Raw genomic sequence first — 15998 nt, forward strand, 5'->3', positions numbered from 1 at the left:
CCACTGTGTCCACACACACCGTAAGCTTCCCCGGACACCAAAGACCTGCGGTTAGCTGCCAGTGCAGTGCACGCCGTTAAATTCAGTCATCTTTCTGCATGCCTGGTGAATTATAACAGGTGTTATCATAGGTATCCCAGTTTCAGCCATGATGCACTACAGCAGTGGGAGGTGAAATACATCTAGTATTGCGCGTGATTATTTTTAGCAAAAGTGCTCTGAGGAGAAAAGAAGTGCACATAAATGCATTATGCAATCATACCAGAAGTGTCACAAAACTGGTGCAGGGGTAGAGAGGGAGTCAGTGGAGAGGACCCTGGAGGGTGGGGGGCGGAGTCAGGGTAGGAAATAGCACTGTAATGGCACTTGAGGTACAGAGCTCCTCCTCCTCTCTGCGTATCTATGACTACTACTGCAGCTGAGCCTGACGTTCTATTGGCCCAGAGACACGCTGTAGCCGTTATCGCCTTTACTGTTATCAGAATCGCACACGCGCACGCACACAATCTCCTCCATGCTAATTCATGTATGTGGCCCTTGTTTGACGCTTCGCAGGTGCACATTAAGAACACATTTGCTTTACCAGCAGTAGCTGCACAGATGGGCTGACAGCACTGCTGCCGACGAGCCTGTGATAAACATGCCGGAGAAAGGGGGGGAGAGAGAGGGGGAGAGGGAGAGAGAGAGAGGGGGGGGAGAGAGAGAGAAGGGGAGAGGGAGGGGGGAGAGAGACAGCGAGAGAGTCCTAATGCACCACCTTACACTGAAACAGAGGTAAAATGCAATTACCAGGAGGCATCGTGCCAAATCCTTAAGCTTCCTTGGTTTTATTTCATTTCCTGACTTAGATTTCCACACTACACAGGCCTGGCTGCTCTTACCTGCTCCCCAGCACAGACTACACCTGTCTGTGTGTTACTGAAGAACACTTAGGTACAGGACACCAACAAAATCCACCTGGATATGAACGCACTGCAGCATCTACTCCCAGTAGAAAGGCTTCAAGTATCCTGCTCTGGGTCCCTACAAGCCACAGGGTTTCACAGGCAAACAGCGAACCCTTTCTGAATCACGCAATTCCAAGCTATTTCTCGGCAGTGCATAAATATCACTGTGGCCCAAGGAAACAGTGCTATCCGTCTCCCGCATTGGCACAGGGGAGATATAACCCACTGCACACACCCATAAAGCTTTAGCTCAGAGCGCGGGCGCTCTGTCTCTTCTGCTGTATTCTGCTGTACAGCTCGTAAAGCAGTTTTAGTGCGCAGGTTTTTCTGTCATATCTTAGCCTAGCCTTAGCCTTTGTATGAGGCGATCGCTGTCTACACTCCATAAAGCTGTTCTAGCTTAGCATTGGAGCTCATCCCATCTCCTCTTCTGTGTTGGTCCCCATAACATAGCATGTGAGTACACACCCTGTCTCCTCTCCTGTGTTAGTCCTCATAAAGCTGTTTTAGTTTAGCATGTGAGTACACACTCCATCTCCTCTCCTGTGCTAGCCGGTATGAAGCTATTTTAGCATGCGGGCGTGCTCCTGTCTCCTCCCTGTGGTAATGATGGGATGTGGGGACTTATCTTCTGTACCTGCAGGGGAGAGGCTGCCTACTGCTCCCCGCTCAGTTTCACCGTGTGATTGTGAGCTGTGCTCAAACAGCAGGTAACATGCCGCCTAGGAGCACACGCTGATCCTCCTTCTCAACAGAGGAGGATCAGCAGCACTCCTCCCAAATGCAAAGTCCCGCAGTGCACCTCTACCACCCTCCACCATTTCTGCCACAGCTAACGGGACTCAGACAAAGGGCCGTCATTCCAATATGCTGTATGACACTGGCTAAGTGTCACACTGGCTAAGTGGCATTTCCATCATGGATTTGGGCAAGCCTGAGCCATGTGCCAAAGTGGGAGGAGAGCCGCTGCTGGCGGCGTGTCAGTGGAGAGTGAGCAGTGCACTGAAATTTTGGCGCAACTCATTGCAATTTTTGTGTCAGTCTAGTCTGTGATTTGCACCGTCGCCTCCCGCCCGCTCAGACCACGTTTATGGAGCAAGTTGTAGCTTTGTCCAGTATTTTTCGGAAAAAAAATTTTTTTTAAAGGATTTGTGTAAAGAAAGAAAACTCTTTTTTACTTTATTTTAAATTACTGATGATCACTGAATGTCATTACCACTCATGGTCAAGAAGATAATGGTTTTGAATACATTTTACAGATGAAAATATCTTTAAGGAACCACAGAAGAAAGGGCACAGATAAAAGTTCTACTAAAGAGAACTAAACAGCACAGGGTTTCCATAATTTCTGCCAGTATTATATGCAAGCTACATGCAATAACTCTATTAGTCATCTCCTCTAAAGCTGATTTAACATCATGTACTAGCACTCAATATCAAAAAGACTGATAAACAACAATCCATGTTAACTGTTTTGACTGCAGGCTATATCATTTGGTAGCCTAAAAATAAAGTTCATATGTGGGTCAAGCTATCCACAAAGACAAAATAATAACCAAGGAGAAAGTCACCTACAACATATGCGAGCACCAACTTTCCCCCATTTTTCTTCCCATCTAATAAAATCACTCAGTTTAGTTTAAGTAAGCCATGCCATTGCTCTGAATTAGTGATGGAATTGTGCGTCATGTATTCTTTTGAGCAACAGGATCACTGGCATTGCTATGAGTTTCATGTTGTTAATTAAAACTTCATGATATGGTACTCATAATTTCTTAGTCATAGCATTGTGCATTTGAGCCTTTTAGCTACAGGTTTAATGGGAAATTAAAACTGGCCCATAACCATTTAGGCAATATTTTTTTTAATTTTGATGAAACTACATTTTTGAAAAAGGTGACTCGGGGGGGGGAAACCTCTGATTAGTACATTCTTATCCTCGTTTTCCATTGCAGAGGCCGACTATGGAAACTGGCAGTACGTCCTGCACAAAGCGCACGGCACTTAAAGGGAATGAAATGAGGTCATTTCGGTGGCTATGAATGAACCCATCTGCACCAGACCCACTGATAAGACATACAGCGGAATCCAGCCCATTTCCCAGGTGTGCTGCACGCTTTGAGCTGTGCGCTCCTCGCCTCTGGTCACAAAAACACCAGCCTTCACTAGCCACGCCCAGTGCATCCAAGCGCTGTGCCACTGACTGCGCCCATGTGCTGTGTGATGTTTATTCTGGAAATTAAGAGCCCTGTATCTCTACAGTGCCTAGGATAGGGAAGCCACAGCTACCACTGGTCTACTAGCAGAGCACATCCCTGGAGGTTGGGTACACTCATCTCACTTCACCTGTCATTACAGCCAGGCTCACAGCATTGTAAGGATCTGAGCCTAAAAAGTGTAGAGTAGTAACACATCAATTAGTCTTTCAAGAACAGCGGTGTGTGCTCTGTGAAAATACCTACAGGTGGCCAACGCCACTCCCAAATCACATATTGCCTGTGAAAATTCAGCTCTGCTAACAACGCTCATCACACTGTACCTCCCCCATCAGAGCCCTGCAGCCAGACTTCAGGTGATCTGTGAGGTTACTGATGGATTCCAGCCCTGGACAAGCAGAACCCCCAAAGTCAAAACAGAAATTTGACCAAATTTGCACGCTGGGGTATGACGCTAGTGCTGCCTTCCCCCTTCCTACATTTGAAAATGAATTCTGCCTTTTTTCCTAAAACAAAGGACGGCCTTGCAAGATATTTCCCTCAGTGCAGCTATGTTAAACCAAACAGGCAGCAGTCTTTGGTCTGCCGATGTGATATGGTGTGAATCTAACCTCCAGTCTTTACCTTCCTAGATAAGATGCTTCTGAAGAGGATCAGAGAAGCCATTTTCAGGAAGCAATTACAATCTGCAAAGCCCAACATAATCCCTTCTTCAAACTGTGCTCAACCGTATTTTTCAAATTTCATCTTTGTACTGCTTCACAGAAGTATGAACTGAGCTTCATGTTTGCACTATGGTTTAGAAGGTTATTATTATTATTATTATTATTACCACTAATAATAAAACAAAATAGCAGATTGCTATGGGATGAAGTTATTGTGACCCACAGCGATGACTCATCACGCAGCATGAGGGCATAAATACTACAGACTCCAAAGGGGAGGCTGTCAGCCACCAATCACATCCCCAGCGACAGGGCTGCTAACGTCACGTCTGCAGGCACACACACGGGGGGGGGAGGGGGGGACACAATGCTGAGGAGGCAGGAGGCGTCTGGGGTGTTTGTGAATCCACACATCTGCTCGTCTCATAATAATCTAACTTAGAAATTATATGCATCTACGCATATATTCTCTGTGTATTCATCCATCTCTCTCCACACACACACGCACGCACGCACGCACGCATGCACGCGCGATATCCTAGGATTAACTGACGCAGAAGAACACTCTCCTGCTCTGTGCGTCTGTCTGTACGAGACCCTTTCTTTGGGACTACTTAAAGGCTCATGAACCCCTTTCTCTCTCTACATACGTTCAGAATGGTACATGATACGCTCTCATTCTCTGCCATAATGGAATATCAGCATGAGATCTGCCACCCCCCCTGCCTGCATGAGTCTTTTCCTCTCTCTCTCTGTAATGGTATAGGAGCCCCTCACCCTGGATGGAGGGATGGATGCTGGGAAGGTGCTACTGCTGTCACTTCAGACGTTTTATTTTTTGATGCTGAAAGTGCCCGACACAGCCACACGGCAAATCCACTCAGACGGGGGGCAGCTCACCTCCCTCCCCCTGAATGAGTGTGCAAACGTGGCCAGGCTCTAATCTGGGCATTATTGAATTATCTCAATAAAGCATGAAAGCTGCTCCACAGACAGGAAGCTGCCATTCGGCCCACCACGTCTGCTTCCTCCTGGTACAATTAACGATTCCTTCGGACATTCACCTCCCTTCATGCGAGCGTGCTAAAATACGAACGGGGATTCATTCGGTCATCTTCAACAGGGTAAAGTCACATCCCTGCTGATATACAGTGTGAAACTGTCAATCATACCCAGTACCTTTCATTACATGGCAACCGTTCACACACCTAGAATCTTTATGGCAGGCCTTGCCACACAGGGAGGCGCCGGCTCGCTACAGCGTCCTTCAGCCGTTCTGGGAGACGTGTTCAGACATCTTTGGCGTTGGCGGACGTTCATTGGCTAAACCGGACGAATCCCCACGCAACATGTGCCGTTCTGGTCGCCCCGCCCACACATTCGCTGCTAATCACCATGCAGAAAAAAAACAGAGAGAGGAGAAAACGAGACGGCCTAACGGCAGAGAAGCAGCTACTACGAGCTCAGAAATACACCGACGTGCTCTTCACGCACGCTACCATTCTAGCAAAAGTAGGCTGAAGGGATTACAAGTGAAATTGAGGACGTGGCACGTACAGTATGCCTTTTACAGAGCCTCAGAGGACCGGGGGCAGGACCAGCAAACATCATTACATAACAGCTGCCCAGTGCTTTCAGTACGAGTGGATTCACATCCTTTCCCCCTCATTTATTCTGCTTTAAACCGCAGCTGTGATCGACAGTGACTCGCTCTCTGAGGCTGAACTAGCCGCCGTGCTAACGCCCAGGGAATCCCGGCCCGCTACAGCCCAGCTTTCAGCGGCTCTCACAGCTGTCAGCGCGCTAACCCCGCGGCCACCGCAGGCCACCCCGGGCTCAGGCGGCCACGCGCAGGCTAACATGCGGCTACCGCAGGCCACCCCGGGCTCAGACGGCCACGCGCAGGCTAACTGCGGCTAACGCAGGCCACCCCGGGCTCAGGCGGCCACGCGCAGGCTAACATGCGGCTACCGCAGGCCACCCCGGGCTCAGACGGCCACGCGCAGGCTAACTGCGGCTAACGCAGGCGACCCCGGGCTCAGGCGGCCACGCGCAGGCTAACTGCGGCTAACGCAGGCGGCTAAGACAGGCTCGTAGCGGCTCGTGCGCGCTAACTCAGGCTGACGCGCGGACCCACGGGGCCCGGCGCGTACATTCAGACAGAAGCACGCTCGCGCACGCGGAGCTGGTTTGGAAAAGAGCGAAGACAGGGAAAGGAGCTGGATGACTGCTACGCTGTGGGGAACAGCGGTGGGGCATCCGGAGGGTATTGTCACAGGCGCTGTGCTGGAGCGTGACTGACAGGGGCTGCGGGAGACGATCAGGCACCAGTAAGGCAGCTCGGAGGTCGCAGGTCCGTTCTCTCAGACGGGGCCCTGCTGTTGCGTGCTCTACAGAGAACCCAAACTCATTCAACAAACACCCAGCTGTACAGATGCATTACATGCAGAAAAGAGTAAAGCAAGCAATAAGACGGTCTGGGTAAGAGTGTTGGCTTTGAAGAGCGAGCTCATTCATGGCAAAAACCTGCCATTCAGGACACATCCAGCACAAGCGAGACTTTCATAAGGGCATGGGGGATTTAAAGGTTAATAGCTCATTAGAGAAGGGCTCCATTTCAAAGGCCTCTCATTACAGTGCGGTGTAGAGCAGCCCTACAGAGAGCCAGGGCCCACAGGGCCTCTCAGGGCACGCTGTGTTACTCACCCAGCCAGGAGGGAAACGCAGAAACACACGCGCCATGTGCAATATGCGTGCCTCTGAATAAGGGTGCAATACTCATGGAGGAAACCTCTACCTGGTCAGAGGAAGTGTTGGGCTCCATGGCGATGAGCAGTACTTCCTGGCAGTGGGACTGAGGAGGGCGTGCTGTGTCTCAGTCTTTGGGTAAATGACAGTGTTTGTGGTTCTCTCAGAGTTGGGACTGCATCCCCACACACACACAGACTCATACATACTCACACACTCACACACACACTCAAGACACAAACTCACACACATTCACACACACAGTACTCTCACACACCCTCACACACACACACACTGAGGCTCTGACACAGACTCTCTCACACACACACACACACACATAGTATTCTCACACTCTCACACACACACACACACACACACACATAGTATTCTCACACTCACTCTCACATACACACACACATGCAGTATTCTCATTCTCTCACACACACACACACACTCAGACTCTGACACAAACTCTCTCACACACACACACACACACACACATGCAGTATTCTCACTCTCACACACACACACACACACTGAGGCTCTGTCACAGACTCTCACACACACACACACACACACACACATAGTATTCTCACAATCATTCTCACACACACACACACACACACACACACACACACATAGTATTCTCACACTCACTCTCACATACACACACATGCAGTATTCTCACTCTCACACACACACACACGACAGACAGCGTTTGGTCCCTCTGTTGGAAGTGCAGCGAGGGTGATTCAGTCTCAGGGAGTGGGGAGTGGGTGTGGTGTGCTATTATAGGACTCTCTCTGCGGGTCACCTCCCTGTCTCTGTTACCATGAGCCTGGCTCTACCCACTCCCACAGGACCAGCCCAGCCCTTCTCTGTGTGTGTGAGTGTGTGTGTGTGTGCTTGCTATGTGTGTGTGTGTGTGTGTGTGTGAGAGACAGAGCGCGTGTGTGTGTGTGTGTGTGTGAGAGAGACAGAGCGTGCATGTGTGTGTGTGTGTGTGCTGATGTGTGTGTGTGTGTGAGAGAGACAGAGCGCGCGTGTGTGTGTGTGTGTGTGCCTGCATGCATGTCGTTGTGGTGTCTTTCTTGCCTAATAAATTCTTATGTGTGCAGTTTGCTTATTTAAAACAGCTAGTGAGGTTCAGAGTGAACTGCACATTTCATAGGCTAACACAACAACTGGTTATCAGTAATAATTGTTGGTCTCCTGAAATTTAAAATACAGAACAATTTGTTGATTTTTAAACTACACCTGTATCTTCGCAAGCTACATTTATTTTTTAAAAACCAATGGGTTTTTCAGGGAAAGCAATTTGAGCGAATCACATTTTTTCCAACAGCACTCTGGGCTGGCTCAAATGACATTACTGAGATCCTCTTTCCATTTCACAAACGACACCTTGTATACATCAGCAGACAGCTGCTCTAGGAAAACACAAATCGCTACCAATCACACAAACATATCTGACACACCACACTGACCGTCAGCAACGAACTCCAGCAAAGAAGACCAGTGTAACTCCACACTGATTTGTGATGTTCATGCTATAGATTAGCATTGATGGAGGTTGATACAGCTGTAATGGTTATTTGTTAAGTAGGCTATTTTCTCCATGATTTAGGGAAGATGTTTCTCATGAGCAGTGGTGTTCACGGCGCGGATGTACTGTGGTTTTAAGCGTATCTTTGCAGTTTTTTTGGCTTGACGGTGTAGCTGCGATGTGTGGCTGGTTCGTCTGCACCCGTGGCCCTGTGCCTACCACTCCATCGCGTCACAGATGCCAGTCATGCTGCATAAGAGCATGTTCAAACAGCAAGCAAGTGAATAAACAAGACTAGTGTTTACTCCTGAAATGAGCAGGCCAACTCAATTCCTGAGCAGGCTTCCTCAAACTCTGCCCCCAAAGGTTCCGCCCCCTCAGGCCCCACCCCCTCAGCCCTGTTGCCAGGTGACGTCCCTGAAGAACCTTGGGTTATGTCTGCTCTGTTCCCTGCGTCAGTCTCCGAGGTTAATGGCTGACGGCTCCTGTATCCGGGGGTGGTGATGACACCATCCCTGTCCCTGTTTAATGGGCCGCAGTGAAGAGCACGGGGGTGGGGCTGGGGGAGGGGGGGGGATTATTGGCTGGCAGGAAAAGCGGTAGCAACAGCGCCTCTGATGCGCCAGGCAGTAACTCACCTCCTGCTGCAGCCACAGGTAGGTCTGCAGGGCTTCACTAACACACAGACACACAGAGCACAGAGTCCTGCTGCACAGACACACAGAGCACAGAGTCCTGCTGCACAGACACACAGAGCACAGAGTCCTGCTGCACAGACACACAAAGCACAGAGTCCTGCTGCACAGAGACACAGAGCACAGAGTCCTGCTGCACAGACACACAGAGCACAGAGTCCTGCTGCACAGAGACACAGAGCACAGAGTCCTGCTGCACAGACACACAGAGCACAGAGTCCTGCTGCACAGACACACAGAGCACAGAGTCCTGCTGCACAGACACACAGAGCACAGAGTCCTGCTGCACAGACACACAAAGCACAGAGTCCTGCTGCACTGAGACACAGAGCACAGAGTCCTGCTGCACAGACCACAGGCACAGAGTCCTGCTGCAAGAGACACAGATCACAGAGTCGCGCACAGAGACACGGCACAGAGTCCTGCTGCACAACACACAAGCACGAGTCCGCGACTGAGACACAGAGCACAGAGTCCTGCTGCACAGAGACACAGATCACAGAGTCCTGCTGCACAGAGACACAGAGCACAGAGTCCAGTGCAGCCTTTAGCGATTCAGCCAGTGGCTCCGCCCCACTCTTCACACACCCAGAGAGATCATGTGACACGCGTATCTTCCTGCTTCCATTACCGCACACATGGGTCAGCGGACAGGAGCTCCGGGGCCGACTCCCGGTCCATTAAAGGGACAATTAACGCATTTACAGGGGCCCTGGATTTTGAAAGGCAGGGTCCATTACATTTAAGTGTTGGGGGGGATTTTCCAGTAAGACATGGCGCTCCTGGGGGGCGGATCAATGGAGCGACAACAGAGTGCGACTGTTCCGCAGGAAACCGTACCCCGGGGCTGAGAGCGACGCGGGGAAACGGGGCAGACGAGAGCCGGCCGCCACCGCGGAACACGTCCACGGCCCCCCGACGGAGCTCGCAACGGTAAATAAAGCGCCAGTCACTCCAAAGCCGTCGCCGCGGTAACTAACGAGACTCTGCTCACAGGCCAGTCTCCCCTAACAGCTTTCATAGAACAGGGTGACCGCCTCATGAGCACAACTGTGAGGGGTAAATGGGCTATAACTGCATGCTGCCAAAGCGATGCTCATTACTGCAGTCACCAACGGCAACAAACAGCAGATCAGCAGGACCTTGATCTCAGCATAGTCTGCGTTAGACGTTAGCAAAGCTTTATAATCAGAGTGAAGCATCATCTGTGGGAACAGCATCAAAAAAACAAAAAAAACTTCAAGTGTTTTCATCTGGACACTAGCAGTTTTAAACATAAATGCCCCTACTCCTATTAGCCTATGTTGTTTGTGCTTTGTGAAGCTATACTACTTATACTTTTTAATCTATAAACCTTTCAAGAGTAGGTTAAAGCAAGCCAACAAAAGTGTGTCCAAACTTTTTTTGTATCATATTTTAAGCATAATTTTCATGTACATATAAAATAAAATATGAGACGAAGGACCTTCACAACACTCAGTAGAACACACAAGCACAATCTCACAAAACTAAAGCACGTCTATCTCCATACAGTACTGCACATACAGCACATTACGGTCACATAATCCATCCCGATATTTGCTCTGATGTTACTAAAAATAAGACACATCAGTGGAGTTTTTCAGACAGAGAGAGAGAGTGTGGGGAGAGAAGAACAAGAGGTGCGAGACACGAGAGAGAGAGAGAGAGAGGAGGAAAGAGGAGTCAGAGAGAGGGAGGGGGCAGAGAGAGAGAGAGAGAGAGGGGAAGAGAGGAGGGGAGGGGTGAGGGACAGAGAGACAGAGAGAGAGAGAGAGAGAGAGAGAGAGAGAGAGAGAGGGTGGGGGACAGAGAGAGAGAGAGAGAGAGAGAGAGAGAGAGAGAGGGAGAGAGGGTGAGGGACAGAGAGACAGAGAGAGAGAGAGAGAGGGAGAGAGAGAGGGAGAGAGGGTGAGGGACAGAGAGAGAGAGAGAGGGTGAGGGACAGAGAGACAGAGAGAGGGAGAAGGAGAGAGGGAGAGAGTAGTGCACACCGCTGTGCAGGCAGCGTCACAGCTCACCTTCAGAGAGTCGAAGCAGGCGATGACTCGGCCGTTCTCCACCTGGCAGCTCTTGGGCGGGTGTGCGAATTTGCATTCCTCATCGCTGCGGGAGCACGTGCCTCTCTGGAACTGCCGGCACACCTCCAAAGTCAGCCATTTTGTGTCCCGTATGGAGGACATGTTCAGTGTCATGCTGAAGCCGAGCCTCCGAAGGCTTCGCTGGGGAGAGGGGGAGGGGGGTGGAGCTATCGGCTGCGCTTCTCACACACAAGGCCTAGGGGGCGCCACACATCCAGCTGAGGAAGGCCAAGCCGAAGCGAAGGTCTCTCTGCAGGATCTCTCCTGTCAGTGCGACGGCACCATGGGGAGGGGCGGGGGCAGGAGGCTGGCCAATCAGAAAGCGAATCGTCCCGTTGTTGATCACTCAGTCCTCCCAGGGTGCAGATCTCTGAGGGGGAGAGGGCAGAGGGGCATGCTCAGGGGCGTGCCCTTTCCGCAGATGGCCCGAGTGACTCCGCCCCTTCCTCCGCTGCTTCAGGTTCGGCGGGACGGGGCGTAGAGCTCGCCCGCACCGCGTAAGCTCTGTGCCTCCCCAACACTCGGCCTCCTTTGTGCTTCCCGATTGAAGTGCTCTCCAGAGCAGGGGCCGGCCCGAAATAAAAGCAGAGCGGGCCGAGGGTGGAGCCTTGAGGTCTCCCCTTCCTGTCGCGGGTCGGGCCGGGACACGGGCGTGGAGGCGAAGCGCCAACCGCTCGGCTGCTTCGAGCAGGAGCGCTGTCAGACAAGGCACTTTATGTCCGAGACCTGCGGGGGGAGGGGGGGGTCCATTAGACATGATTCTCTTATACAACATTCTAGAGTAACCCAGCACCTGAAAGACCGCTCACATTTCCTTCAGTGCAGGTTAATTCTACTAACTGGCCCTTATCTGAAATATCAACATTTCACCTCAGGCTCCTGAAGGTCGAACTGCTGGAACAGACTGAGATAAATCAATCCTTATAACATTTGCATTTGTACATGTTCCACTTTGAAAGGTAACAGGTTTAACCTGGTTATTCAGTCATTTCCTACTGAGCATCACTGGGGTAATCATCACTAACGGCATGACCGAGGCTGTATAGCAGAGAGGCGCTCGGTTAAATCACAATTTAGACTTTGTGCCTCCTGGCCCTCCGCAGCGCTACCTGCCCTCTCCAGTTATAACTCAAGCCACACATTTACAGGACCACAGCGCTGCTGGTCTGAATGTGAGGCTAACGCGCTGCCCCATTATGCATTGCACGCTGCTGCTTCTGGCCACAGCCAGCCATGGGGACGGCCAGGCTTCAATCCAAGCCTTATGACTCATGTACCCACATCAGCCACAATATCCATATTTTTCATAATTATCGTCAAGGTTACAATACTTGAAGGCTCCAGAAAGCCTTATGACTCATCCACCGAGACATTAGCCACATATTTTTCACAATTACTGCCAAGGTTACACTGCTCGAAGGCTCCAAAACTCCTGACACCACAATCTCAAATCAAATTGAAATCACATAGTTCGTAGAGGGGGAAGGAATCTGGAGGAATAATGCTGCCACTCCATTCACTCACTCCAGGCACAACGCCCCAAACAGCACAGATTCAAAACCTCAGCACTCAGTCATTATTCATCCAAAGGAGGAGCTGCCTCCACTTCTGAAGAACTCCATTCTTTCTGCACTCCTCCTTCAGGAACATCTGGAAATATTTACAGGAGGGAGCTGGGTAAGCAGAGGGGGTGGAGACCAGGAAGGGGGCGGGGCTAACAGACAAAGGCCGGGCGGTGAAACACTCCGCTGCGATTAAAGAGTCTCCTTACAGTTTAAACAACAAACAGTCTTATGAAAGAATGGGCCCGCAATGATACACGGTAAAAAACATGGGAGAAGGGAGGGGGGGCTATTTTAAAAACTGAATACATGGAAAAATAAAAAAAACAGAACTGTAGCTCAGATTCAGGGGGAGGTTTGCAGTGCAAGCAGTGCTCCAAGTCATAAAACTCAGATCTGACATATAAAAACATATTTGGGAAGATTGCGCAGGATGTTTCCTGTGCGACCTCTGAGGCCCCAGTTCTGTACCGGCTGCTTCTCTGTTCTGGGGCTAAAAACTCAAAACCAGTTGCTAAGGGTACCTTTTTTTCCTTCTGCTGATCCAATGCATAGCAACAGCAAAAAGCAGAGCTAAAAAAAGAAATGCTATTATGACCATTTCGTAATAAAGCAATCTAATTGGTTTTTATCAAAGTGACACTTCAAATAATGATTCCCTGCCTGCACCACCTACACAGTCAAATCTGCATCTTAAATTGCCCTGTAAAGCAAGTGAAAGAGGGTATACCCTATTGACACAGGTACACAGCAGAAAGAGCATCCGTACACTTCAGCTGCCAGAGCTACTGCTGCATGCTGTAGTTCTGTTCAAAATGGGGTTATTTAATGATGAAGATATTCTGGCGCATCACACTGTCAGTTAAATTAACTGGACACAATAAAACAATCCCTGTATTGTGTAAATACATGACAGCTGGCTGATGACGATCCTTCTGTCCTGCCAGGCTTGCGCAGCAAGAAAAAAAAGTCAGAAAATAAAGGTGTTCTTGAAGGCTGTCACTCAAAATTCAGCCCTAGGGACAGAGCAAATAATGAAATAGTTATAAAAGAGCTGCATAATAATTATGGTGGGTTGGCATAGCATTGATAATGCACCACTCTGTATTCAAACAGCAGAAGCATATACAGTACACTGAGTGGCCACTTGATCAGGTACACCCAGTCGCTAATGCATTAGCCTGCTCAGCCAAAGGGCAAATCAATATATTTTTAGACCAAATATAGAAAGGAGGGCAAGTCACGTGATCTAAGTGACTTTGACCGTGGTATGATTTTTGGTGCCAAACATGGCGGTTCCAGCATTTCGAAAACAGCTGCCCTCCTGGGATTTCCACTACAGTCTAGTTTCCAGAGAACGATGCGATAAACAAATAACATCCAGTGAGTGGCAGTTCTGCGGGCGAAAACACCTCGTTAATGAGAGAGATCGTAGGAGAATGGGCAGACTCGTTCAAGCCAAGGCCACAGAAGCTCAAATAACAGCAGTTAACAAGCAGTGGTGTGCAGAAGGGCATCTCTGAGCGCTCAGCAGGATGAACCCTGAAGCAGAAGGGCAGCAGCAGCGGGAGACCAAGCCGGGTTCCCAGCAAGGCCAGGCTACAGTGGGCGACGTGATCACAACTGGACCCCGACGACCCCCCCTTGACCCTAATCTGGGACGCGGTTCTTCCAGACATACATTTTCAGACCGGCCACACACCCCAACAGCCTCTGAGTGGATCAGCGCGCTCAGCAAGCCAGGCTAAATGCTAACGGCTCCCAGAGACTGAGCCTGGAAGCAGCACGAGCAGATTAACGAGGGAACCTCACGCCGCCGCTAACCGCGTCCCTCTGCTGCTAACCGCGTCCCTCTGCTGCAGCCCTCTGCTCATACTTGGCTAATGACATAATTACGGGCGGGGCTGAGATTACGGGCCTCCCCTCCCTGCGTGACTGCGTGACCCGTCGCCCCCAGCACCGCCGCGGCGGGGATGAGATCATCGCCCCACACAGGCCGTGTGGAGGCCGTGACACGCCCGGCGGGGTCCGTAAAACCGCACGCCGTGCCCCGGGGGCGTGGCAGCGCGCCATCGGTCAGATTCCACCCGCACAATGAGCGCACGTCCCTGACAGCTCAGCTCCTTTTACACGCGACAGCGGTTACAGATTTGGACAGGCAGTGACTGCCACCAGTAACCCGGTTAAGCAGCCATGAGGTAAACAGGAAGGTAATGTGAGGTAAAGCACGTTCTCCCCGGGCGTACGCGCTGTTTCACTACCGCTCCCAGAATATAATTAGCATTGCCATTTTTCCCTCTGCGGAATGCGGAACTCATCTTGCCGCTCGGAGTACTACAGAAGGAGGCCTCTCTGAGCGAGCCGGCTGCAGAGCCTGAACACTCCCGGCTCCATGTCCCTCACTGACCGTGGGGTTTTTACAGTGTGGACAGCAGCCGTGTGGGAGAGGCTGGAGTTAAGACACCCCCGAGCCCTGGCGGTGGCTCGCTGTGGCCTGAGGGTCCGAGGCACACCCAGTTTTTAACTGGCGCACCCGAAGATCAGACGTTCTCCCCCGGTCCACAGTGATCTTAACTGATGCTGTAGCTTGTTATGCCTCCTAGTTTGACTTAGCTTAGGTTAGGGACTGGACTTAATGTGTTCATGGGTATGAATAACTGTGACATGATGAGTATTGTACCTTATCGGAACTGTGTTTTGTAGTTGTTCCAATGACCTTCGGCGTGCACTTATTGTACATCGCTTTGGATAAAAGGTGTCTGCCAAATAAATGTAATGTAATGTAATCTACCCCCGCCCCCCTGAGTCTGCAATCGTAATTGCCCCCGCCTCAGAGTTATCTGTGTGTGTGTGTTAGTGTGCATGTGTGTATAACAGCCTTTACACACAGCCTGGGCATGAGACAGTAATCTAAAGTCAGAACTCATAACAGGACACAGTGTAACATGGATCTGCTGGAGTAATTCAGTATGCTCTGAACTGCCTGCATGCGGCAGCTTAGCATGCAGCACACAAACCCAGCGAAGCAAACGGCTCTGAGAGCATCGGCCAGCTTTCCACTTAACCGACTTCACAGGACCAATCAAACGGGCCGGGGAAATCTAATCAGAGCCGCAGTGGGGCCTATCCCCGGAGAGACAGAAAACAGACGCGCAGACGCACAGACGAAGAGCAGCAGCGCAGACTCCTGAACCAGCAAACGGCACCTCAAAATGTGCGCTTAAGAAACTGAACCGAGTGACTGAGCGGACTTCACTGTGGTCTGTGCCTCAGAACCGCATGCTGACCTCCATCCGTCTCTTCCAGCCAATCAGAACCCTCACTTTCCTCCCTCTAATCATAACCACTCACTCTCATCCCCTCAGATCTGAACCTCAGGTTACTCCCTCCATTCAGAACCCCACTCTCTCCCACCAATCAGAACCACTCTCCCTGCTCCTGACAATCAGAACCCCACTCTCTCCCACCAATCAGAACCACCCTCCCTGCTCCTGACAATCAGAACCACACTCTCCTCCCG

General features: G+C 50.6%; 1 protein-coding gene across 8 annotated transcripts in view; it reads right to left on the minus strand.

Annotated features, from left to right (window-relative positions):
- Positions 1-15998, minus strand: part of LOC135241025 (muscleblind-like protein 2a) — a 54168-nt gene that overhangs the window by 25783 nt on the left and 12387 nt on the right. For all 8 annotated transcript variants that reach the window (XM_064311124.1, XM_064311127.1, XM_064311129.1 and 5 more), the window contains exon 2: positions 10857-11642. In XM_064311124.1, coding sequence (XP_064167194.1) covers positions 10857-11030 — 174 coding nt within the window. In that variant the 5' untranslated portion in view covers positions 11031-11642. The remainder of the gene's footprint in view (positions 1-10856; positions 11643-15998) is intronic.

The sequence above is a fragment of the Anguilla rostrata genome, chromosome 15 (assembly GCF_018555375.3).
Source record: "Anguilla rostrata isolate EN2019 chromosome 15, ASM1855537v3, whole genome shotgun sequence".
Taxonomy (NCBI): Eukaryota; Metazoa; Chordata; class Actinopteri; order Anguilliformes; family Anguillidae; genus Anguilla; species Anguilla rostrata.